Consider the following 26829-nt stretch of genomic DNA (forward strand, 5'->3'; position numbering starts at 1 on the left):
AACACACAAACACATGCGTTCACACTCAAAGACTGGACTTACTTTGGTGGGGGCATTATGAGGCCGAGGGTGCGGTACAGGATGGCTCCGATGACGAAATACGGTGTGTCGTCTGATTCTACGGGGCAGAAAGGGTTAAAGTGTCAACATACTACTTGAAACGTTCTGAATTCCCCAGATCAAAACTCCAAATGAATCGAACCTTAAAAAGAAGGGAAAATCTTTCAAAAGGGATGGACAAATCTAAAAACATTGAGAATTTCTTAAAAACAAAGAAAGAAAAAAAGAACAAAAATCAGTTTAAAGGGGTCATATGATGCGATTTCAAATTTTCCTTTCTCTTTGGAGTGTTACAAGCTGACTGTGCATAGAGAAGATACCTGAAGTTGCAAAGACTAAAGTCTCAAAACCAAAGAGATATTCTTTATCAAAGTTAGGATTCCGCCACGCCCCCCTAAAACGGCTCATTCAAACACGCCCCACGTGTCTACGTCACTATGTGGAAATATTTGCATAAGGCATGGTTTCAGTAACCACGTCAGTGTTGAAGCAGCAGTGTCAGGGAGAAGCTGTGTGTTTCTAGGCGAAAGCAAACTTTAAAAAAAAATAAAGCAAAAGCACTTAATTTGGCCTTCAGAAAGTAGATGCATTTAGCAATCATTAAGATTACTTACAACAGAACAGCAACGCATTTTATGGACGACCTTTTCGTGAAGCTAGCAGAGGAGGTAATTATGACTTTGCTATGACTAATATGGCGCTTCTGAATCAGCAACTGTAAGTTTTGTTATTAGTTTAATTATTTGCTATTGACTGTTCAAATGCGGACTTTTGCGCGTCGTGTGTGTGTGTGTGTGTGTGTGTGAGAGAGAGAGAGAGAGAGACAGGGTCACATCTCAGCATATCAACTATGTTAATCGCGGCTTGTGTGTGTGTGTGAGAGAGAGAGAGAGACGGTCACATCACAGCGGAGTGTACAGCGCGTCAGAAATCGTCTTAATCGCGGTTTGTGTGTGTGTGTGTGTGTGTGTGTGTGTGTGAGAGAGAGAGAGAGAGAGAGAGTCACATCACAGCGGGTGTACAGCGCGTCAGAAATCGTCTTAATCGCGGTTTGTGTGTGTGTGTGTGTGTGTGTGTGTGTGTGAGAGAGAGAGAGAGAGAGAGAGAGAGAGAGTCACATCACAGCGGAGTGTACAGCGCGTCAGAAATCGTCTTAATCGTGGTTTGTTTGTGTGTGTGTGTGTGTGTGTGAGAGAGAGAGAGAGAGAGAGAGAGTCACATCACAGCAGAGTGTAGCCTACAGCCGTCAGAAATCGTTTTAATCGTGGCTTGTTTGCAAACACATACGAGCATCATCACTGTGTCTGTCACGCGACTCTGTTCCCCTCTCGGGCTTGAACTGATGGTAAAACTAAGGGCATTATTAACTGTCTTTAATTTTGAAAGCTGAAGCTCGCGATTATGGAAAGGGGCGTTACATTTCCGACGCGGCTTGTGGTGTTCGCCTGTTCGGCCAATCACAATGCACTGTGTCAGCTGGCCAATCAGAGCAGACTGCGCTTGTCGGAAGGAGGGACTTTGTAGAAAACGAAATGTTTGAGAGGGGCGGGGCATAGATGACCTACAATAATGTACAGTATTTGAAAAATAATGTGTTTTTTGAACATTAAAGCATGTCAACATATTCTGTTACACCAAATAATGATCTTTAAAAAAAAAAACATCATATGACCCCTTTAAAGAATATGAAAAATGAATGTGATCAAGCAATAATATACTTTACTTGTATTTTGAATACAAATTGTGTATTAATTTGAATGAAATAATTAATTAATAAAAAGTAAACAAATTAAATTAAACATAAGTAAAAATTAACATCACGTCACTGATCTATATGCTTTAAATCAAATATGAAGGGAAAAACGCATCACATCACATGATTATAATATGCAGCTCCAAAAACAAAGCAGAATATAACATGTACAATTTTTAATATTTAACATTAATAACATTTTCATTTAAGTTTAAGTGTTTACTGTAATCTACACTCTCTCACACACACATTTTTTTGTACATTAATACATAAGACCAAAAAAAAAAAAAAACGGAGCATCATGACACTGATACACATGCTCATATTCAAATACGAAGGAAAAACACACATCTCAACAATCGTATGATCATAATAGGCAGCTTCAGTTGAAGGAACCAAAAACACAAAGCAGAAAATAAAGGAAGGGTATTTAAGAAGCCTCTTAAAGAGAGTCAGTACAAAGCCTGACATTTAAAAGACACAGAAAGGAGGGGATTCATAGAGATATGACCACCGATTGTGTTCCCAGGCCATCTGTCCACTCCTCCCCACTGGCTCCGTAGCCCTGTTTCAGCAGCACACATCTCCGTGCTTTTCATATCATTTGTTTTGTTCTCTCCTCTGCACGAGTGCCTTGCCTCCACATGAACCTCATCATCTGTTCTTTTCTGAGACACTATTTATCAAGAACCTCTTTCTTCTCCATCCCTCCTCACTCTCATCCAATTCTTCTTCTCCTCAAAACGCTGTGGGCCTCCAGAGAGACTCGTCCCTGAGTAAATGCCATCATATTTCACTTATGGAGGACATGCTTCGGACACAAAGTGAAAGTGATACAGTAATTGGTCATGTAACGGGCCGAAAGTCCACATTTCTTTGCTCTGTTGTTCTCATGCGGCACTGGAAGTCCTCACAGCTATTCAAAGTTCATACAGAGATGAAAAATGAGCATTTAGCCCTGTTCTAAGGCACTTCAGAGGCTCTGCTTTTACTGCAAATTTCATGAAGAGAAACTCGGCCAAGCATGGCCGAATCACTGTTGCAATTTCCACTGACATTATGAAATTTTAGGTTTAATAATTTAGCTTGAATAGAGCTTGTTAAAATCACTGAATGTAATATGCATACTCTCTGATGCAAAAGACTACGTTTGTCACAAAGTACGAGTGAATAACGTGATCTCATTAGCATATATTTGTACCTCTCCAAAGTTGTTTATAGTTTATAACCTTAGAATGTTTATTAAATATGTTTAACAAGTTTTTTTTTAATACTGTGTGTATGTATGTGTATATATATATATATATATATATATGTATGTGTACACACACACACACACACACACACATATATATATATATTATTTTTAATCAATGTTTTATTTATTCATATTTTAACTTTATCTATGTTATTAGTTTTAGTCATTTTAATACTTCAACTTATTTTTTGTTGTTGTTTTTTGTTATAGTTTGTTGACAAGGCAGTTATAGTCTATAGTATAGTATATAGTTTCATATATGTATGCCATTTTTCAGCTTTATTTCAAATAGCAAAACTTTTAAAATTTTATTTTATATCATCTTATTTTTATTTATTTATTTTTTTTTGTTAAAAATACCAGCACTGATGATTACACATCTAACATTAATTGTCAGGGTTCTGTCACATCGGTCTAGTGTTATTCATGGTTTTGTGACAGAGCCCTGACACTCCCGTCATGTCCTGATTTTATGTGAGTGCGCTCTCTCGTCTGTGTGCCTTGTTTCGTGTTGGAGCGTGGTGTTCGGATCCCGGCACTCATGTCTTGAGTTTCAGTTTCGTGTCGGGGTTCGGACACTCGCGCTCCATGTTCTGTCTCGTGTGAGCGTGCTGTTTCAAGTTCGCTCGGCCGCACGCTCTTTTGTCCGCGTGTGTTGTGTTGCACACAGTTCCGTGTTTTTCATTGGCTGCATGCTTTCATGTTGTCATGTCTTGTGTGAACAGTGAACACGCAGCTTATGAGTATTTTCATTAGCTGCGTGTCTGTGTCCTGTTTAGCACATGGCAGGTGACTTGTATTGCTGGCCATGTGCTTGTGTTTTTTTGTGTGAGCACATGGCTTTTGTCTTCGTTTTCTGTGTGCCATGTGCTCTCATGTCAATTGTCTCGACCCCACCCACCTTGTCATTTGCTCCCTTTATAATCTCCTTGTGTTTACAGTCATGTGCCAGTTTGTCCTCCATGTTACCCTGGTTGTATCCTGTCCTGTCCAGCCTCACCAAGCCTTGTCCAGCCTTTTGCCAGTCTGTTTTCCCCTACAGGGTAGTTTTTGTTTGTTTTATTTTATCTTATAATTAATAAAGCCCTTTTTCCTCCTGCACTATTGAGTCCTCGCCTCATCCCTCTACCCAAACCCTGACATTAATAGTGGGCAGAAACTATGCTAGCTACCACAGGTGCGTATAATACATACACAGTTGAAAAAAACAAAAACAAAAAAAAAACATATTACCTGATGATATTTTAATAATTTGTTTTGTCTTTAGCACAGTTAAGGAAAAAACAAACCAAACTTTGAAACTTTGAGATCCCCTCAGACAGACACATTAAGTTTAATGGCAGTTCTATTTTGGACCATCATGCACTAAAAATAACTAAGATTAGCCAGTTTCACGGCTAATTCGATGCCCAAAATCTCAAAAGACCAACAAAACAGACTCTTTTAGCTCAGTTTGCTGTCAAAGGAGGAATAAAGGGAGGCGTGTACTTCACTGAGAACATGGATGTCACAGGACAAATGCAGTGACTCATTCAGCAATACTGCAGTTCTCATCAGACTCAGCAAATCAAATGCCAATCAGCTCCAGAGCGCTTCTGACTGCATGTTAAACTATGAGTTAATGGATGACAATCACACAACAAGCCCTGTTGGTCTGGTCTGAATGGAGCCTGACTTCTATCTTCCCTCTATTCTCTGAGCTATCACTTCAACAATGCTATTTTGAGAAAGGGCTCTGATGAACCTTTCCTTCTTTCAATAGAAAACCGTTCCGGACAAAGCTCTGCCCAGGGAGCCATCTTATCTCCGATGGCAGTGGGCAGAATGGGGAGTGTGTCGAGGCAGGAAGTGTTTGTTATTTCCTGCTGGGCGGTCCTCCATGGGCAGGCAGGTCTGTAATGGTTTAGCCTGGAGTTGTTGAGACACTCGACGAGACACTTGCAATAATGGTCATTTCTTTGATGTCCGTTTGTTTCTTTCTCATTTCATTCAGCACTCTCTTCAGCCTTCAAACCAGCTCTTCCCTGCCCACATCCTGTGTTTTCATTCTCTCAGGCAGAACATCTCTCGTTTCCCCCCTATCTTTAGAAGTCTGAGGACTGAGTGCCTGTCATGCTGGCAGATCACTATGATTTCATTGGCCCATTTATTCTTCCTATTCTCTCAACCGTGTTCTTTGTCTCTTCCCAAACCACTGACTGGTAAAGAGAGGTAAAGGTAAAGAGGAGGAAAGCATTTCTTTTAGTCTCATTCCTTAACTCCTGTTTTCATGTTAATTAAAGGGATAGTTCACCCAAAAATGAAAATTCTGTCATAATTTACTCACCCTCAAGTAGTTCCAAACCTGTATGGAAGATATTCTGAAGAATGTGGGAAACAGAGCAGTTCTGGGGCACCATTGACTTCCATAGTATTTTTTTTCCTACTATGGAAGTCAATGGTGCCCCAAAACAGCCTGGTTACAAACTTTCTTCAAAATATCTTCCTTTGTGTTCGGCAGAACAAAGAAATTCATACAGGTTTGGAACTACTTGAGGGTGAGTAAATGATGACAGAATTTTCATTTTTGGGTGAACTATCCCTTTAAGGTACAATTTTGACCCAAAAGTTGCAGCCAGGTCTGTTCTGACAGAAAAACAACAACAACAACAATGCTTAATGCTATTTAGCGAGCTAACAATAATAAATAGCCACATTATTATGTATAGTCAAGATCACAAAATAGATGAATAGTTTTGTGTATACGTTTGTATATGTTTTCTTATATTGAACACAATATAAGATATTTTGAAGAACCAAACAGTTGTTGGTCCCTATTGACTTCCATAGTAGGGAAAGAAATACTATGGAAGCCAATGGGGACCATCAACTGTTTGATTACCAGCATTCTTCAAAACATCTTCAGTAACACTTTACAACAAGGTTCATTAGTTAACTGTATTAGTTAACATGAACTAAGCATGAACAATGCTTTTACAGCATTTATTGATCTTAGTTTAATGTTAATTTCAACATTTACTAATACATTATTCAAATCAAAAGATGTATCTGTTAACATTAGTTAATGCACTGTGAACTAACATGAACCAACAATGAATAACTGTGTTTTCATTTAACTAACATTAACAAAGATTAATAATAATTAGGGTAACAAATGTATTATTCATTGTTAGTTCAAGTTAGTTAATACATTAACTAATATTAACAAATGACACCTTATTGTAAATTATACATTATTGTTATCTTCTTTTGTGTTCTACATAAGAAAGAAACTCGGTAACACTTTGTTTTAGGGTCTCTTAACTAGTTTCTTATTAGCGTGCATATTACTAGAATAATAGCCATTTATTAGTAGTAATTAAGCACATATTAATGCCTTATTCTACATGACCTTATTCTACATCCCTAATCCTACCCAATACCTAAACTTTTTCTTAATTTGCAGGTGTTTTTTCGATTTGCAGCATGTTGAGCTCTCTTGGCCACCATAGTTAATAGTGAATAAGTGTTCCCTATTCTAAAGCGTTAACAGAAACGTATACAGGTTTGAAACAACATGAGGGTGAATAAATGATGACAACATTTCTATCCCTTTAAGCTTCTCAACTTTTAAAAGAAAGGTTCCCATTTCCAATATCTTTTGTTGTTGACGTTAAAGTTTCTCAAATTAAATCTCCTGGCACAAGTTGTGTCTGTCATACTGTAGAAGATTTACACAGATGGACAGACTGTGTGACTGTGACATGCTTTTATCCTCCAAAGTCACTAACAAAACTACACAAGGTAAAAGAAAATATAATCCAGACTACATAAATATGGGTGCAATCAATAAGAAAATAGTCTGTGCTAACCACAATGCATTCTGTGCAGTGAATAGTTGGCTGTCAAAAGCATGAAATCATCAAAACTCAATTTAACAATTCAAACAATTTTGAAACTGTATTTGGTCGCTGCTAGACATCCAATGTAAAGTCTGTTTAGCATCACTGACTTAGGTGACTCATTCCTGCATTTAAATGCGGCTGCAATGCTCAGCACTTGGCAGTGCGTACATGTTCTAGCAGGGATGGCAAAAAACAGGAGAAAGATGTTTAAAACCCTTAAATGTGACAGAGAAGAGAGTCATATAACATGCTAGGACACAAGAGCTGTTCACATTAAGTATAGCAGAACCCTGACGGGACACACAGAACCACTGCTGATACCAAAGGATCTCATTAATTACAATGATGGAGCTGCACGCAGAGATGCAATGCAACTCACATACTGTTACCACAAAAAAACAACATGATAATTGAAAACACAACCCAAACAATAGTGTATATTTACACATTGTACATATCACATTTAGGCATAACTAACCCTCTTTGCCTCTTTCTTGTATAAACAGTAAGACAGTGGCAAGATTAGAAAATGTTGCAAGCTGGAATCAAACCTGCAAGATCACTATTGCTAAAAATGCACTAACCCAACACTTTCTATATCACTTACCATCAGAGGACAGGGTGAAGACTTCTTTGGGGATGAAGAGTTTGTCGTCTGCAGAACGTGCCCAGTCTTTCATTCCTCTCCTCCCCTTCATGGGGAAGTTGATGTCACTGGAAACGGCCGAAACTGGTTCTCGCTGGATAGTGATTACTGACAGAACCAGAGAAAGACAGATTAACAGTCTTGAAAGTTTAAATATTAAACGCTTCACAGAAGTACCTTTAAGAGATCTGCACTGCAGGCCTTTATTTGTGACACTTTAGTGGATGCCATGGGAACTTACTGAGGTTGTTGGTGACGACCAGAAAGCTCTGGAACGGCTTTTGAGCCTCTCCAATTAGATGAATGAAGTCTTCCACAACTCGCATCAGAAACACAGAACCCGGAGAGACCTAGAAGGAAGTTACACAATCACAAAAATACACATACAAAAAGAAGAAATTAGGTTTAGTTCATTTTTGGGTATGATCTCTGAAACATAAATTACCTTTCAAAAGTTTGGGGTCAATAATGCTTTTATTCATCAAGGATGCATTAAATTGATCAAAAGCGGCAGTGAAGATATTTATAGTGTTACAAAAAAATTATATTTCAAATAAATGCTTTTAAACTCTATTCATTAAAGCATTCTGAGAAAGAAAAAAAAAATGTATCACTGTTTCAACCAAAATTAGCAGCAAAACTATTTTCAACACTGATCATAAGAAATGTTTTCTTGTTTTCTGAGCACAAAATCAGCACACAAAGAATGATTTAAAGATTCAGCTTTGTCCTATAGATAGATAGATAGATAGATCCCAAACTTTTGAATGGCAGTGTACATAATAGTGCCATAATTACCAGACAAACACCATTAAATGTCCATTGCAAAAAACAAAAGTTTGGCTAATAACTGTCAACAGTAAAAAGCTGTCTGTTACTGAAAAAAAACAAAAAACAAATTCTGCCTTCAAATATTTTTCATTTTCAGTGCAATTTTTTACAGCCAAATCGTGATAGTTTATGATGCAGCCGTGACTCGACAATGGAAAATAAGCATCCACGTGTGAGATGAGGCACAGTATATACCGTCATCCCTCTGCTCTCCACTCTGTCATGTTTATAAATTGGCTGCAGGTTTTACTTCACTAGTCCTTTCTTCCAGAAAACAGTGTGCTACTTGCACATTTCATAGTGAAGTTCATCTGTACACGGAGTCCATTTCTCTATCTAATTGGAATTTTACTCTTCCTTCCCATGTATGGAAAAAAAGCCATTTGTGAATGTCTGAGGAATGTGGTGTTGCTCCATGCCATAGGGGACTCCATTTATAGTATTTATATGCTTCTGTTTTGCATTAGCTTCGAATTGACCCAAATTAAACGTATTGTAATATGTGGCAGATGGTGATTTTCTATGCATCCAGACAAAGACAAAGCAGATTGGTGCTCGTTGTTGGTTTGAAATAAATTGGAGGGGAACTGACATCATTCTTCCCAAACAGAGTCCTGGTATCTTTCACAAAACGACCTAATTTCCTTATTCTGAGGAAAATATGCTGGTTGACCAAAAATCTTTATCTTGGAGGTTGAGTTTGGTTGTTTCTGATCATTCTGATTGGTAAATTGTGACTTCTGTGAAATATATGTATACATATTTTTCAGTACAATGACAATTAAATTATAATTGATTGTTTACCCTGACAGCCAATCTTCTACATTAGCACAGTGTTAGAGACAACAGTCTCTACATGGTACTACCATGGTACCATATGCAAAAAAACAAACAAACAAACAAAAAAAAAAAACCCCAAAAAACATGGTATTAATGTGGTATTGTGTAAAACAACATGTTAATACCACAATATTCTTAAGTATAAACTACCATATTTTTTTAAAGATTTTATATTCATATTTATATCCATAGAATCCCCTGATATTATTAAAGCTTTTGCACAAATAAACATGTTTTTATCATATTACATGTACAAAGAAACATGGTAGAACAGTGAAACCCTGCCCAAACTACATGGTATCTCGTGGAAATGTACCAAGATATGTACCATGGTCCTCTTGAATGATTACCATATTCATTTACCATTATTTAGTAAAGATGCAATGGTTGTATTATCATGTGTACTTTGTGACTCTCTTGAAACTCAACTGTTTTATGCTTGGGTTTATATTTATTCATAAGCAAACTCAAGATTTCTCTACTATTAATAGCTCTTGTTATCGGTCCACTTTGTAAGTGTCCAGATGGTGCGGCAAAGTTTTGTTATATTTTTATTGTTTAAATTGCATTTTTAACTAAATAAATGTCTCTTTGGGGATCATAATAATAATAAATATTGCCATATAACAACAACAATAACAGTAACCATAATAATAATAATAATAATTACTACTAATAAAATACATTTTTAAAAAAATATCTTAAAAATCGTACCCCAAAGTTTTGAACGGTAGTGTATATAAACAAATTAAAATCACGTTCTGCCCTAATATCCTTTTTTCATTGCCACATAAGTCACATTTTGGTCAAATATATAAAAGTAAAATGAAAAAACAAAAAACATTTCATATAATTTCCAAACTTTCACCACCCTTTTTTCCACTGTCCCCATCTGTCATTGTTGTATAAATGGCTTACTTGTAATTTTACACTGGGAAAAGTATTTTAAGATAAAAAAAAAAATGAAACACTTCCCCTTTATTCTGGCAGACAGAACAAGTATTGAGGGGACACGGTGAACACTCCAGCAGGCTCACAGGAGAAGATGATTATTTACAGAGCAGGGAGAGCAGGAGGTGTGTCAAAGATTTGCCTGCTCAACTGTGCTTTAACACCAAAATCTGGCTCAGTCACGCTGAGCTAAGCACCTGGCGCCTGCATACGTACACAAACATAAACGTTCACTGGAGTCACGAGCATGTGCCGCACAGACTTTGCACCGTATGTGACCATTAGTCACCATTACCTCCACATATCCCAAGTCTATAATTTAAAAAAAGAAATTCACTTGCACATGTACAGTATGAATGCACCTTTATACATTTGGATTGGAAGGGACATCAGTGACTACAGTGCACTATAATGGCTGCACAGTGCATTATGGGAGCAGAACGCATCAGGCACTCATTTTGGCATAGAAATATCACAGTTGTATTGCACAATATTGTATTTCGAAAACTAATACAGGGATATTTTAGATGGTTGGCAGGTCTATAATTACTATGCATTTGTTGAGATTTTTGAAGGTTTTTGAAAGAAGTCTCCTATGCTCACCAAGGCTGCATATATTTACCAAAAAAAAAACAGTAATTTAAAACAATATATTGTAGCATTTGGACCAATCAGACACACAATTTTTCATTAGATTTAACACATCAATTAGTCATTAGATTAACAAATAATCACAGACCCCTCACCCAATACACATACTGGGTGCCAGTATGTCTGTGAATGACTCCAGGCCCCCGGTTACCATGACAACCAGGACACCTTAGCCAGACCAGATAAACTTTATGACCCAATGGCATGTTGAGAGTTCTACCTCTCACCATCTTTGAACCTTAGGAAAGACATTATGCCATAAAAATTTACTCTTCTCTAATTAATTCATAGAAAAACCTTTCTTTGAATGGACACACATATCCTTCAGGTCATTGTGTATATTATTACTGTTCTTGTACATCTTATTGTGTATTGTATACTGTTTTATGCAATGCTTATGATAGGTCACTAGTTAATATCACCTCACTTACCATGTTTGGTCTCTATCAATTCGTCTTCGGATGATCTAATTGAGAGTGTATATTATATGTTGATACATATGCAACATATTAGTGTTCTAAGAATCTTTACTAGTTTGTATATCAACATCCGATCCAGTTACATATGCAAATTACCATGCTTGGAGACAGAGTCGTAAACTTTCCCTCCAAAAGTTCAAGACACCATTGGCTCTTTGATACCCGAAGGGAGTGACCTCTATATCATATAAAGCTCTCACATCAGTGACCAGCCTCCCAGTCTGCGGTTCTTTTAGATCCTAAGAGGATGATGTGGATGTGAGCTCCTCAGCAACCCTTAAGTTTTTGCGCCAGGCCTTGCGGCCTTGACTTTCCATTCAACCAAAGATCCTCGGATCTCAGCAGATCTCTTTCTTAGCTCTTTTTCACTTTCTACCTGGGAAGAAACTCCCAATCACCACCGAGCCAGAATAAGGTCTTTTGGAGTTCATCACCCTTTAAACCCGGATGAACTTTAAGAACTCCATCACCACCAAACCTTCAAACCATCAAAACTTTCATCCGAGACTGCATCCGGACACTCGTTCAACGACCAAGGCAATGCAAGTATCGTACATTTAACTAAACGAACCAGAGGTTTAGTATAAGCTATAGACCCCGTTATAAACGACACTGATGGTTTTACTCAGACGGTTAACTGACTCTTTCCATAACTGCATTCTCTGGTTTCTCTATTGGCTTCATTCATCCACTTTAGCTCCCGTTTGTATGTACGCGTGAGTGTATGTTTATTCATTTGTTTGTTTAGATTAGTTATGCGTGTTAGCGTTTTGTTAATAAAAGTTTTGTGCACAAATTACATGAGTTTCTGGTCCTGCCTTGCAAATTAATGTCCCTTTACGATTTTGATCCTTACTACATGCTCTAATGCATTAATAATTAGAAAAGTATTTTAGGTGGCCACGAAAACAGCCTTTCTTACAGCTGATATGAACTTACACGGAATGTTCACTGGACGAAGAGATCAGTTGATGGCAATTTAATTCTGCTACAGTTACTAGTGGCAGCTGAAATAAATAATTATAATTAATCATAATTAATTGTAATTATTTATATACATTTCCCTTTTGAGCTACAATATTTCTATCTAAATATATTTTAAAATGTAATTTATTCCTGTGATGCAATGCTGAATTTTCAGCAGCCATTACTCCAGTTTTTCAGTGCCACATGATCCTTCAGAAATCATTCCAATATGCTAATTTGGTGCTCAAGAAATATTTTAATGCTTAATATTTTAATATTTTTTGGAAACTGTGATACATTTCTTCTTACAAAAAAATAATAGCATAATAATATATCGGTAACACTTTAGTATCAGGACCAATTCTCACTATTAACTAGTTGCTTATTAGCATGCCTATTATTAACATATTGACTGTTTATTAGTACTTATAAATCACATATTCTGCATGACCATATTCTAGATCCTTAATCCAACCAAATACCTAAACTTAGCAACTACCTTACTAACTATTAATAAGCAGCAAATTAGGAGTTTATTGAGGCAAAAGTCATAGTTATTGGTTTGTTAATAGCAAGAATTGACCCTTAAAATAAAGTGTGACCAATATCTCCTCAACAAGAACTCAAACATGTAAACAGCAAAAACAGTTAGATGTGACAAGTTTGTTCAAATCCACGCCTCTAAATATGAGCAATAATAATATGCTCGTTTTAGCAAGCTCTACTACAAATTGGTACATAAAGTAAGACTTATTGATGCTTTTGCTATTTCACCCATAAAGATTGAAACAAGAACGGATGTATTTGGCAACCCTGACAGGATGCGCACTAGAACTCTGGACTGTAAAGCGTAACCATGCCATAATGTGTCAGTAATTTGACATTACCAGAAAACGTGTATGCTCTTGAGTGAGTCAGAATATGATTTCCTGCAGTTAGTTCAGGCCTCAGGGCATAAGTGGGTCTTCACCAGAAAAAAAATAAGGCTTCATGGATGGTTGAGTTAAGGAAAGTTTATTACCATGCAGAAGTGTCCTGGCTTGACATCGAAGTCACCATGGACCTCACTGCAGAGCATCTAAAGTCAAATAGTGTCTAATGGAGCGGTGTAATGCAAAGAGGCAGTTCTAACAGCACATCCCCTTCCCAACACACTTCCCAGTCGGCTTCTATTACATCTAAAGCCAGTCTGATTACATCTGTTGTTAATCTGTGAGATCAGACCTGGCTTTGATGACACAGCTCTGTCTGAGGGGAAATTAAAATGGCACAGATATGAATAGTTGTGCTCTTTGGTCGGATATTTGCAGGTGTCTTGCGAGAGGCGAGGAAGGATATTTTACCTGGTGAGCGTCTTCCCACTTCTCAAGGTTTTCAATGTCCAACATTAAGCTGACAATCTGGAAGAATTTCTGAAAAAGAACAGTAAAGACAAAACGATGGAAATTGTGTGACGAAAGAATGAAATGCACTTTGATGTTGTGTATCTGTTACTCTGCACTGCAAATAAATGAATATATATATATATATATATATATATATATATATATATATATATATATATATATATATATACACAGAGCTGGATAGATTACTTACAAATTGTAATCCGTTACTGATTCCAGATTATATGACAAAAATTGTAGTCAGTAACGTAATCTGTTACATTACACATTTTAGGTAATATAATCAGATTTCTTTTGGATTACTTTTAGATTACTTTTGATTTAACTTGTTTATCACATCGATTTAAATGCAAAGTATAAGAAAACTTGTTCCATTCATTGTAATTTACAACATGAAGTGCATTAAACGTTATATTACATCAAGGTTTCCCAAACTAGGGTTCGTAAAGGAACTGCAGGGGGGTTGTGAGTTTAATGAAAAGCTGACAATTAATTAAATCATAAAGAAAATTAAATTAAAATCAATCATTTTAAAACAAACTCCCTTTCGAGGAAAGTCTCTTCACTCGGTAGCCATATTTGCAACGCCTCCGGGCAGCTCGTACAAGACCTTAATGATCTTAATGAATGGGGAATCCTGAAATCTCAAAAACTACTCGTTGAACTCACAATTAAATTACATATGTCAAATCAGCAACAAAAATCTGAAATTAATTGCCCCATGAATGTTGTTTCTTATGCTAAATAGCGTTTAAAAAGCTTATTTTTTCAGGCTAGACCAGCCAATGTGCATGTGCATGTGCATAAGGTGCTTAAGACTGCGCATGTGCATTTTCTGGTCTACTCAGGTTTCTATGGGAAATTTGGCTCTTTCATTTAGAAAGTGGGACTATTCCTCCATATTGCGCATTGCAGTTTCTCCTATTCATAAGTATAGGAGTGAACCGTCATTGTATTTCTATAGTCTTTGTTTTACATAAAACACTTACTAAAAAAAGATGAAATATTTTTATTTACCTGCATGCCATGTGATCATTAATCAACATCAAAGAAACCGTGAACATGCAAATGTGATACTTAATTATTGAAATATTTATTTTAAAATCACAGGGGTACTTAAAGCAAATATATTTGGTGAATAAGGTTTAGATGACAAAAAGTTTTGTAATGCCTTTTGTAACTAAGAAATAACGTGAATATGTGCATTTTAATTAGTTATAATTAATAATACATGGTTAAAAAAAAATAAAAACCTACAGAGTAATAATTCAAATAAAAATGAATGTATTCATCAGTAGTTGATGCAATATTAAAACCCTTCTTAAACCTGAAATTATTTTTGTAAATCCAGTGGTCAAATTCTTTCACCGCCTGACTAATGATGACTGATCTTTGTGGATGAATGATGTCCACAAAACTGGACTATATATACATGTATATGTATATATAATCGGTAGGCTATTTAAGAGAGGAAAATTTAAAAGATGAAAAAGAGAAATTAGGGAGAATCAATGAATTATGAATAATTTATTGGTATTGTGTGAATAATATGTAATCCATAAAAAGTAACTGTAGCCTGATTACGAGTATTTTAAAATGTAACTTACTCTAATTACAAGTACTTAATTTTTGGAATCTGATAACGTAATCCAGATTACATGTAATCAGTTACTACACAGCTCTGTGTGTGTGTGTGTGTGTGTATGTATATATATATATATATATATATATATACATACACACACACACACACATATATATATATATATATATATATATATACACATAGATAATTAATAAATATTTAAAAAATATTTATCTAGTACTTTGTCTTGTTTTCTAGCAAATAAATATTTAAAAAATATCTAAAAAAATAAAACGATACAGTAACTTTAATTAAAGTAAAGAGAAACTTTTAATTTAAATCTCTAATTAACTTATATATATATATATATATATATATTAAATATATATTTAATTTTTATGCCCAATTTGCAATTTTTTAATGTAAAAATATCACTTAAATCTAATTCAAAGATACATTCAAGATTTGAAAACAAATATTAATATATTCATCCTTCTTGAGTAAATGCATCTAAAGTCATAGTATTTACATATTATTTACTGGAAGAAATGAAAAAATATAATTATGTAGTTGACACATCAAGCATTTCTCTAAACCTTATATATAATAAATGCCACTGGATGGAGTATATGGTTTTTTTGCACTTTGATGTTGTGAATCTATGTTACTCTGCACTGTAAAACATAATTTATTTATTTAGTACTTTGTCTTAATAGATATATATAAAAAGGTATAAATTGTCTAAAACACAAATTTGAACCAAGATACCTTTACTAAAAATGTGTAAGATGTTTTCAGAGAAATGCCAGATAAATTTTATTCTAATTTATCTTTAAATACATTTAATTTTCATACCCAAATGGCTTTTTTTTTTTCTTGTTTTAAGCATGACAATATATGTAATTATGAAATTGACATGTCAAGCACTGATCTAAAGCTGTGTAATATACATACCATTGTATAGCCTCGCCTTATGCCTGCATGGTGTATATGTACTTTATCTATTTATGTCAGCAACAGAAAAGCTCTTAAAAATCTGTACAAACAGTGGAAAACATTAAAAGAAATATTGCCCGGTCACAGTTTTTGTCATCTACCCATTTATTACTTGTACCTTTACACACACCCACAGGCAAACACACACCTGCACGTCGTCAGGAGCTGGGATGTAGGTTGCTCGCTTGAAGGTGTCCGTCACATTTCGGAGAATCTCCACGGAGAATAAGAGGTCGCCGCTATAATAATTCTTACGGGACATTAACTCCAGGAGACTCCTCACGATCTGAGACATGCCCTCCCCCGCCAGGGTCCTCTGACCCTTCGCAAGATGTTCTCGCAACTACAGGAGAAGGGGAAAAAAAACACGCTTTTATGCACAGACACTGATAAATAAACCTCAATAATAACCACAGAAGCATGAAGTTGCACCCTGGGTTCATAAATACTACCAGAGAGATACCAAATTAAATCAGCAGACCTGGAAATGTTATGCATTTTCTCCACCGATTTTAAAGGAAAAATCTGTGGAATTTTGTTCATTTAAAAATGGTAATATATGCTAAACTATTTGTAGCTGAAAGAATAATTAATAAGCTAAAATATATAAACAAGCATGTGAAGAAAAGTGCACCCGTATGGGCCTAAACCACAAACGCTCTAACATACTTTCATTTCATTCATTTAAAACAAATTCAAAACTTAAAAAAGAGAATAAATAAGCACCCTGAAATGTAGATGCAGATTTAAAGGTAAGCCAGAGTGCAGAAGAACACGCTGGCTTTGAAGCTGAAACAACATTGATCTGGGTCTGAAGCAAAGCGAAAGCAGTTTGAAGGTATCGACAGCCACCTTAATCTACTTCCCATCTATAGTCGACCAAGCTGTGAGCATAACAAAGTGAAAACAACTTCTCTCTTAGTGAATAAACTAGCAGAGTTCTTGTTTGTGTTCGAACATCAGCAGACAAAGTGTTGACTGTCTAATGACAGTACTTTGAGTGCAGGAGGTGGCAGACAATGGCAATCAAAGCTAATTAAGCATTGTCTGATTATAATGAAGGGTTAGCGGACAGGTTAAGAGCACAATCAACCCTGTCACATCACACCTCGGTCGAGACCGAATTAAAACCCACTCGGCATTATGAACTCAAAGTCAAAGGTCGTGGATGAGGAATTAGAAAGAGCACATGAAGGCAGGCTGTTGAATCTGTTAGGAAGTAATCAATCATTATCAAAACACAACAAGCAATAGAGAGTACAGTACATAATCAATATGAAAGCTGGTGTTGTTGCATTTCAAGCTTTTAAGAATTTATGGTATAGGGACTATTTCAAAGGAAGCTTCTCCAAGTAGTAGTGTTATAATGAGTGGGGATCCAACAATGTAATTGACTCTTTTTAGTGTTTTGCTGAGTGGTCATTGCCCTTATTATCATTTGTGGAAAGTGACAGCAGCAATGTTCTCTCCAACACACACAGCCCTTTAAATACACTCCAATCTATCGCTTTTCTGTGACTTGTTATAATGTTTGTGCACAACACATCATCCACATCCATGTACTCACAGATAAATGTAAATATCTATATTCGAGTGAGACACATCGGGCGAAGCTCGGAGGACCCCAGTAAGCAACTCCATTAGCGTCCAGCAAACAAAGACGACTAGCAGATCCTACAAGGAGAGTGAAGAAAAAAACAGATCGTTATCACCGTTGGGCACAAGCAATAACAACATGTCAAGGTTTGACAGACATGAACTGTGATGTTCACATTCTTCATATAAAATACTTCACTGGGATGCGGCACACGATAATGTCTGGGATAATGTCTGTTCCGAGTATTGTTTTGAGTCATTTTACGCTGCGGTAATCTCAGTTTTGCTTAAAAATTTCTGCCACTTGCATCATTCAGATCAAGGCCAATAAGACTCGACCGTGGCCTCACCCCGGTACCCTCGCTGGGATAAAAATGGGCCTGAAAATCACACAGGGAACACAGGCAGATGTGGAAATGTAGCCCGGAAAAGTCAAGCGAATCCTTCTCTGCAGGAATTGGTTTCTCTTTTGGGGGTTAGCGTGCATGACAGTCCGTGCTGGCCGGGATGTGGAGTTGATATAGATTACAGCTCGCCGTTGACCTCATTCAACACTGTGCTCTGCGCTCCCACTTCAAAGACATCATTTATTAGGTCTTTCTGTTTTTATTAGGTAAAAATCACTGAGCGCCTTGGGTGTCTTTCTTCACTAGTATCTGAAAATTATTGCACGCTGTACTCAGAGGGCATAAATAACTCCAAAAAACTCTCCCACTGCGCTGGGGAGGGTTAGAAACTCTCGAGCCAATTTGAAGAGTGCAGAACACTCAATATATAACATTCACAAAACATGAATGTCATCATGTACTAAACGACAACATGTCAGTGTGTGACATTAAATCCACAGCCTCGCAAAGACAGAAATGGTTTTTGTTGGGTCCAATGTAAGCTCTGCGGCAACGTCTGACATTTCAATCTGCCAAAATCTGACTTGATCTCATTGTTATATTAACTTTCTATGGCGGCACATATTGGGCTGTAAACATCCTCATTAAGTTCTCTCTCATACACCACTAATTCATCTCAATGGGCTTAAGAACTGAATGCTGATTAACTGTGTGGAAACCAACTTATTTTGAGCCTGTTGTGCGATGTTGGTTTTGGAAGCTGAGCGATTGCACCGTTGATGGAGTTTTATAATGTGGTTTAACCGATCATAAAATCTTTTAATAAAGCTGCGTGTCACAGTGAGAGAAGAAACAAATGTATCAGAGATTGCATTAGATATGGCATCTTTGGCTATGGCCAAAACAACATTAGATTGTAGTTTTAGAGTTTTATGTGATGTAGGCGGTGGCGTACACTCTGAAGTTAATCAAGCTCGGATCATTAACTTTTCTTGAGCGGTTTTAATTTACTAGTAATTTGTCACTTAGCTGACATTTTTATCCAGAGGAATGTACAATAAACTTTTTAGAGGCACGGTCGTCCTTGAGAAAGCTGCGTTTCAGCTAAAGTGCACAATGGTCATGAATTAGTCATGCAAAATAGAGACTAAACCAGCAATTACTAGATCAAGAGGAAGATTATTAGTAAATAGGGACTTAATGGGATAGTTCACTCTAAAATGAAAATTACCCCATGATTTACTCACCCTCAAGCCATCCTAGGTATATATGGCTTTCTTCTTTCAGACTAATATATATTACAAAACGTCCTGGCTCTTCTGAGCTTTATAATGGAAGTGAATAGTGGTCGAAATTTCGAAGCCCAAAAAAGTGCATCCATCCATCATAAAAAGTGCTCCACACAGCTCTGGGAGGTTAATGAAGAGAAGTGAATCGATGCATTTGTGTAAGAAAAATATCCATATTTACAACTTCATAAACCATTATCTCTACAAAACAAGGATTTGTAGAGAAAAAATGTTTGAGTATTTCGATATAAACCAAGAGGACACTGGTTTTCCTTTGCTGTAAACAAAACTTGGTTCTTGTGAGACTAGCATATTCTCACCGGAGCTAACACTACACCTATGTCCAACGTCATCTGCTGGAACACCACTCTCTCATGAAGTACAAAAGTTAATGGAAGCTAGATATTACAGTTTATAAAGTTTTAAATATGGATAATTTTTGCTTCACCTTAGAGAGCCTTTATTAACCCCTGGAGCCATGTGGAGTACGTTTTATGATGGATGGATGCACTTTTTTGGGCTTCAAAATCTCAACCACCATTTACTGCCATTTTAAGGAGGCAACTCTGGTTGCATTCGTCTGAAAGAAGAAAGTCATATACACCTAGGATGGCTTGAGGGTGAGTAAATCTTCTATCCCTTTAAATTAATCAAATAAATTGGCATTAACAGTCAACGATGACTCAAATTGTCATTATCTATGGGTTTTATTTAGTTGTTTTGGTCGTTTAGATCTTCCTCAAAATATAAACATTTTGTTCAATGGAAGGAAAAGTCATGGGTTGGAATAACATGAGGGTAAGGTCATCATTGGGTAATTTTAATATTTATCATTTTAATATTTATTTTTCTAAAATGCCTCCAACAGACCTTACGTGGTTAATAAAGAGAATGTGTGCAATGACGTACCAGTGGCATTAGATGGACACTTGTTGTATACCGTCTCTCCAGCTGAGGCTCTCTTCCACGTCATGGCTAACTGGTACTCATCTTTACATATTTCATGAGGTGCTGCACATAGTATGAACCAAAAGTAAGAGATTAACCACTGAAAAAAGACTAGGATACATGTACAAACTAGCATTAAATATAAAACCTATTGATGATTGACTGATTGCTCTCACATAGATCGATAGATAGATAGATAGATAGATAGATAGATAGATAGATAGATAGATAGATAGATAGAGATGGATGGATGGATGGATGGATGAATCAATCAATCAATCAATCAATCAATCTTCAGTATTTGTGTCCTTATGTCAGTAAAAATGGATAAAAGGACAAAAAATGTGTAAGTCGTGTTTACTTATGTTTAATTAAGTTTCTTTTTCTTATCCATTAGCAAATAGATTTCTCATGTTTTAAATCTAAATTTAGTTAGGTTTGTGTCTCTAGATATTTCACGGAAACAAGGACAAAAATACTGATTAAGAAAATTAGTTTTTACAGTGCACAAAGCAAACTCTGTGAAGATCAGTAACTACAACAACACACATCTCTCTCCAACTTTCATTCAAAAGCTTCTTCAGAACAGAGAACAACCCAGGGGTGAGATACAGAAGGGGACTGGTTTGAAAGCTGAGAGAGATGGAGAACAGAACCCTACCTTTTTCATCTAAACATAATACACCCCGACAAAGCTATTGGACAGATTTTTGTCTTCAAGTTTCTGGTTCCATCAAAGCCCTGTGCCCGATATAAGCTCTGCGGCAATGTCTGACATTTATTTAATCTATAGACTCCCAAAGCTGCAGTCAACGGCATGCTTATTAAAATCTGCTGTTTGCTGTGCTGCTTGACATGCTGACAAATCACACATAGCAGCACTTTGAACAATTCCCTTCTGTCAAGAATGACCCGTCTCAATTGAAAGAGAGAAGAAATGGAAACAAAGGAGAAGAGAGAATGTTAAATATGGAAAAAGAAAGAGAAAATGAGTGAGAGAGGCCTACAGGAAAACAGCCTGATTGAAAGAAAAGGGGAAAAAAGGAGAGAGACAAAAGCAAAGGGCACTTTTTACAAATAGGGTACAAATTAGGGTCTGAAAGTCTTATTATATTTTTTTTTAAAACATCAGTGAAAGCTTCATAATATATTGACTATCAACCTCAGAAGAGCATAACCCATAGACCCCACACATGTTTGAGGCATAGAGATAATAGGCATCAAGAGCCAATGGCTTTGTAAAAGAAATCAGAGTTGAAAAAATCAGAAGTGAAGAAAAAAGTTTTGATCATGAACATGCACCTGGGCATTTCTTGTCATTACACGAGCGAACTTCCTCTCCAGAGCCATCGCAAGGGTAACCCTGGATTCCCGTGCCTTCACACATACGGAACCGCCGCTGCCAACCTGAGTCACAGGTCTTGGAGCACAAGCTCCAGTGATTCCAAGCACCCCAGTTCCCACCACCTGCACAAGAACAAGAAAACAAGGAAGAAGAGATATAATTACAATCATTGACCATCTACATGATGATGCCGTTTTAATACTCCTGACTAGAACACAGTAAAAACAAATGTTAAATGATCCAGTGCTGTTAGACTGTATATCAGCACTTTTGGAAACAAGGTTATTAATCATTAACTAAAACTAAAATTTAAAATGTAAAAAATAAAAAATAAAAAAAACACAACTAAATGACTAAAAGTTTAGCAAAAATGAAATGCATGAAATGAAATGTAAACAGAAAATATAAAAATAATACCTAACTCAAAATACCAACAAATACTATAATATTCATTCAGTGATTCTAAAATAACACTTTATAACACTGTTCAGCCAATCGGATTTGAGGACCGGAACTAACTGTTGCATAAAACATGAAAAAGCACTTAAAAGTGAAGTGACAACCATATTTAGGTGCAGTGTGAATGTGGTCATAAAGCACCTGCATGAAGCTAATTTGCGCTTATTAATTATTATCAGGGGTGCTAACTGGCATATGCTGACACAGCAGCATATCTGTGGAACAAAATGAGTGGTGCAGACCGCTAAATCTCTGCGGTTTGGTACCATAGACAATTTAGAGCGTTCACTGCAATTAATTAGACCATGACAGCAAACAAATTGCAGCTGTGCACATAAAATACCTGTCAATTTAAGACTGTAAGCCCACCAGAGAGAAACTTACCCCCACATGACGGGTTGGTGCACTCACGAGTTTCCGCATGCGGCCCCTTACACTCCGCCCAGCCGTGAACCGACACGCTGCAACGCCGCTGCCTCTGCTGAGTGCCGGAGCCACAGGAGACAGAGCACTGAGACCAGGCTGCCCAGTCCAACCACTGCCCCTCCACTGCAAACACAACCACAGGGAGACGCAGAGAGAGAGGGATGCAGAGGTGAGAACAGCATAAGACAGTACGGAATTGGAGGAAGGACAGGAAAGAGAAGGACATAGAAGTGAGGGACAGACACAAACAGGAAACAGGCGGTCGGAAGTACAGACAGGGAGACGGGGTACAGCAAGGGTCTGTGTTTGTCTATAGCATGTTTGTAAGTTCTTACTTACCCTGATACAAACCTGTGAGATCACTTCAACAAACTGAGTGATTATGATACTGATTAGTGATGAAACAGTGTAAATATTCAGCATTTTTCTAATTCAATTCATTTTTATAAACTTTACCATCAGCTTAAATAAACAATTGAAAGCTTACTTCATTTAATTTTGTTTTTCTTTCTGGTTTCTTTTCATTTAAATGCACTAAAACTAAACACTAAAACTTAATATAAAACTACATAGAGATATTTAAAAAAACTAATAGAAATGACAAACAACAAAATTACTAAAGCCTTAACTAAAATAAAATGAAAGCAGAATAGATAGATAGATAGATAGATAGATAGATAGATAGATAGATAGATAGATAGACTGTATTCTAAAATAGATTGTGTATTCTAAAATAGTATTCTAAAATATAGAATACACACACTCTTCAAAAGAAAAAAAAAAGGTCCCATGTAACACAGATGGTAGAAATTACATCATAAATTTCATATTTAAACCCTGCTTCAATAATTTACTTTTTAATTCTATATTGAAAAATGCTCTTTTAGGTTCACCTCTTCATCACCGAACATTAAATTACAATGCATTCTATTAGAATAAACCTTGACCTGCACATTAAAGGTGCTCCAAGTAACACATTAATTTCATGAAAATTGTAGTCTAATGGGTTTCAGAGAAGACTAGAGCAAAGAAAAGACTAATTTTGTTTAATTAATTAAAGAGAGATGGACTACTGAGACAAACCTAAAAGCACAGGAAGTTAAATAGAGGCTTGATAACATTAGAGCTAAAATTTATGAGAAACCTCACTTTGATGATAATAATTTTAGTTAGACTGTTGCATATTGCAGATGTTTCAGCCTTTAATTTCTCACTGGAAATAAATGAGTAAGAATTAATTAAAGCTAGGAAGAAAAAAAATCTGCTGATTACTATTCATTGTTTTTCTATGTATAAAAGACAGCAAGGACATTACACATCTTACATTAATTTGATATAGTAGATTAACGGTAGATGTCAATAGAGTATATGCAAACACAGCAGTACAGGTTCTGCCTGTGGTCATATCGCTCTTCTCTCTGACCGTCAACCACAACAAAAAAACAATATGAGATCTTTTGCATAATGGATGAAAAAGAGATCAATGTGCAGTAAATATTTCTTGCTTGATTAATGAGATTCATGTTTTCTGGTGAAGTTCAATGTGAATAAATAATACACAGGGAGCATGTCGCTTATGAAGCCCATGTCGCTAATCCAAAGCCCATTGCTTATGACTCATTTTGTTGAAGCATTTATGAATTTCTGCAGTGTTTAGGGAGAAAGAAAAAAGAAACTCTTTTAAATGTTTCACGTCTCGAATCCCAAGATCCTTTGCAAAATATTAGTAGGCCTACATGCCTCGATGGACACATATTCAGCATCTTCGAAAGTAAGAATTATGCTTAAACTTCATCCATCAAATGACGCCATTAATCTTACGGCTTTATGTTTATATAATGAATGCTTTCTAGTATGCACTATCTGTTTCACAGTAGGGGAGATGTTACGTCTTTTGACTTTCTGCAGCAATTTCAGGATCTGTGCATATTAACCTCTATTATCACTTTTATCTTATTTAAATGGGGGGGTTGGGGGTAGATATTCATATTTCATCCAAGCGTATCTCGATATGATTGATGGTATGAACTGAAATCAAATTATCTCTCAATCTAATGGATTCCAAGGAAGACAGAGCACACAATGAACGAAAACCCCTATGTCACCTTTGCTCTGTCAAAGCAGATGTTCGTCAAACTGAGAAAAATGTACCGTGTAACATTACTTCAAGGTAGCCACAAGACCAAAAATTGTACAAATGGGAGCAGTGTAATACAAATAGACAGACGAGTAGCATATATATATATATATATATATATATATACTACAGACACATACTGTAAATACACAACAGCATAAATGCATGTAATTATAAAATAGGAAAAAAAACAAAATGGTTCAATATTTTTATAAAAATATCAAAATAAAATACCTCTATATTGTCAGAACGACATATCACAAAATCAGATGCAGCTGCATTCTCTGTCTGAGATCATGGAGGATTTGTGTCTCAAAGCAAGAACATGATAAATAATAACCATATTCTAAAGCCTCACAAACTCAATAAACATGGATAAATGCGGCCTGTCTGTCTGCGCCTCCATGGGAGCATTGGACTCATCATCACTCATAAAATCAGCAGGCAATGAGTACAGAGATCCCGTATATTGTGGTTGCCAGGAGAGAAGGCAGCTGCAGCTGAAACCCAACAAACACAGCTGAGCATTTATGGCATCTCTCTTTACTTCACAACAACATGAAGGGAAAGGCAGAGAGAAATCAACTGTATAATTAAGGTAATAACACTGACTTCAGCACATCAAATGGATACTTTGAGTATCCCTCACTTGTAATTCATACATACAAACAAACAAACAAATGCATCTCAGTGTTCAGGGTTGTTGCTATAAGTTCTGGGCCTTGTTCCTTTACTTTATTTGATTTGATTTCTTATGGCTTATAATTTTTCTTAAATCTATTTTAGCTGAATTACATAAACTGATGAGCTCATATGGCCGCAGTAAATCAAATGGAAGGTTCAGCGATGTTTTATTAGCTAATTCTGACATGTTCAGCAAGTTGCATTTTAACCTGAGTTTGATGAATTTGTAGACAAGCTGCTGATGCAGTGGACTGTAATAAACTGCTTGTGCATTTGTACCATTAAAGCAAACATCTTTTTTTAAGGAACAGGAAATGTTTTAATAAACATTTTTACATCTATTTATTTATTTTTTGGAGGTGACAACATGAAAAATGAACAGTATTTGAAAGAATTTGCTTGTCTGTAACTGAGAACATGACTTTGATTTTGCATTGTGCCTCGCAGTGTTTCTAGCTTCATTTTACCGAATTTATTTATTTTTTCTTTCTTTCTTTCTTTTGGAAATAAATAAATAAAAAGCACATATTTTACACATGTACATAAGATTGTCAGGAAACATTGCTCAAGAAACATTTTATATTATCATCACTATTGAACTGAATAGTTTTTGCTGCTTAATATTTTTGTGAAAATCTTGACCACTGTGATTCAAAACTCTAGGTAAGAATTAAAGAAACAACACTTCTATTCAGCAAGGACACATTAACACGACAGTAAAGATATTCCAAATTACTAACTATTAAAAACTATTACAAAATATTTATATTTCAAATAAATGTTGTTTATTTTCATAGTTTCCACAAAAATATTTTAGCTGCAAAAACTCTTTTCAACATTAATAAAAAATAACATTGACACAGTGACATTGAAGACTGCTAGTAATGTCTGCTGAAAATTCAGCTTTACTATCACTGGAATAAATTACCCTTTTTAAAATATCATCAAATAGAAAACAGTCATTTAAAATTATAATAATATTTCAGAAAATTATGTTATTTTTGTTTGTTTTTTTACCACATTTATAATCAATTATATGAAGCCTTGGTGAGCATAAGATACTTTATTCAATGCATAAACTAGTTATGCATTGAATAGAATATATAATATGTGTGTGTATTTATTTATTCATACTACAATTCTTCTTCTTCTTAATAATAATAATAATAATAATAACAAATTACATGCAACATATTTTGGAAGACTGAGTAATACATTCAGATTTTGAAAACATTTCTAAATTTGATCTATGTTAAGTTCTAATAGATCTACATACTTAGAGCTTTCTTTCT

General features: G+C 35.8%; 1 protein-coding gene across 28 annotated transcripts in view; it reads right to left on the reverse strand.

Moving 5' to 3' along the window:
• adgrb2 (adhesion G protein-coupled receptor B2) overlaps positions 1 to 26829 on the reverse strand; it is a 328746-nt gene that overhangs the window by 106406 nt on the left and 195511 nt on the right. For all 28 annotated transcript variants that reach the window (XR_009267175.1, XR_009267174.1, XR_009267179.1 and 25 more), the window contains 9 exons: positions 22675 to 22839; positions 21789 to 21953; positions 20448 to 20549; positions 17874 to 17980; positions 16455 to 16649; positions 13663 to 13731; positions 7843 to 7951; positions 7563 to 7709; positions 43 to 118 (listed from right to left, as the gene is read on the reverse strand). Coding sequence is in view for 22 of the 28 variants with exons in the window: in XM_058752678.1 (XP_058608661.1) it covers positions 43 to 118; positions 7563 to 7709; positions 7843 to 7951; positions 13663 to 13731; positions 16455 to 16649; positions 17874 to 17980; positions 20448 to 20549; positions 21789 to 21953; positions 22675 to 22839 (1135 nt within the window). In the remaining 6 variants the exon portion in view is untranslated. The remainder of the gene's footprint in view (positions 1 to 42; positions 119 to 7562; positions 7710 to 7842; positions 7952 to 13662; positions 13732 to 16454; positions 16650 to 17873; positions 17981 to 20447; positions 20550 to 21788; positions 21954 to 22674; positions 22840 to 26829) is intronic.

This window comes from Onychostoma macrolepis, chromosome 19 (assembly GCF_012432095.1).
Source record: "Onychostoma macrolepis isolate SWU-2019 chromosome 19, ASM1243209v1, whole genome shotgun sequence".
NCBI classification, from domain to species: Eukaryota; Metazoa; Chordata; class Actinopteri; order Cypriniformes; family Cyprinidae; genus Onychostoma; species Onychostoma macrolepis.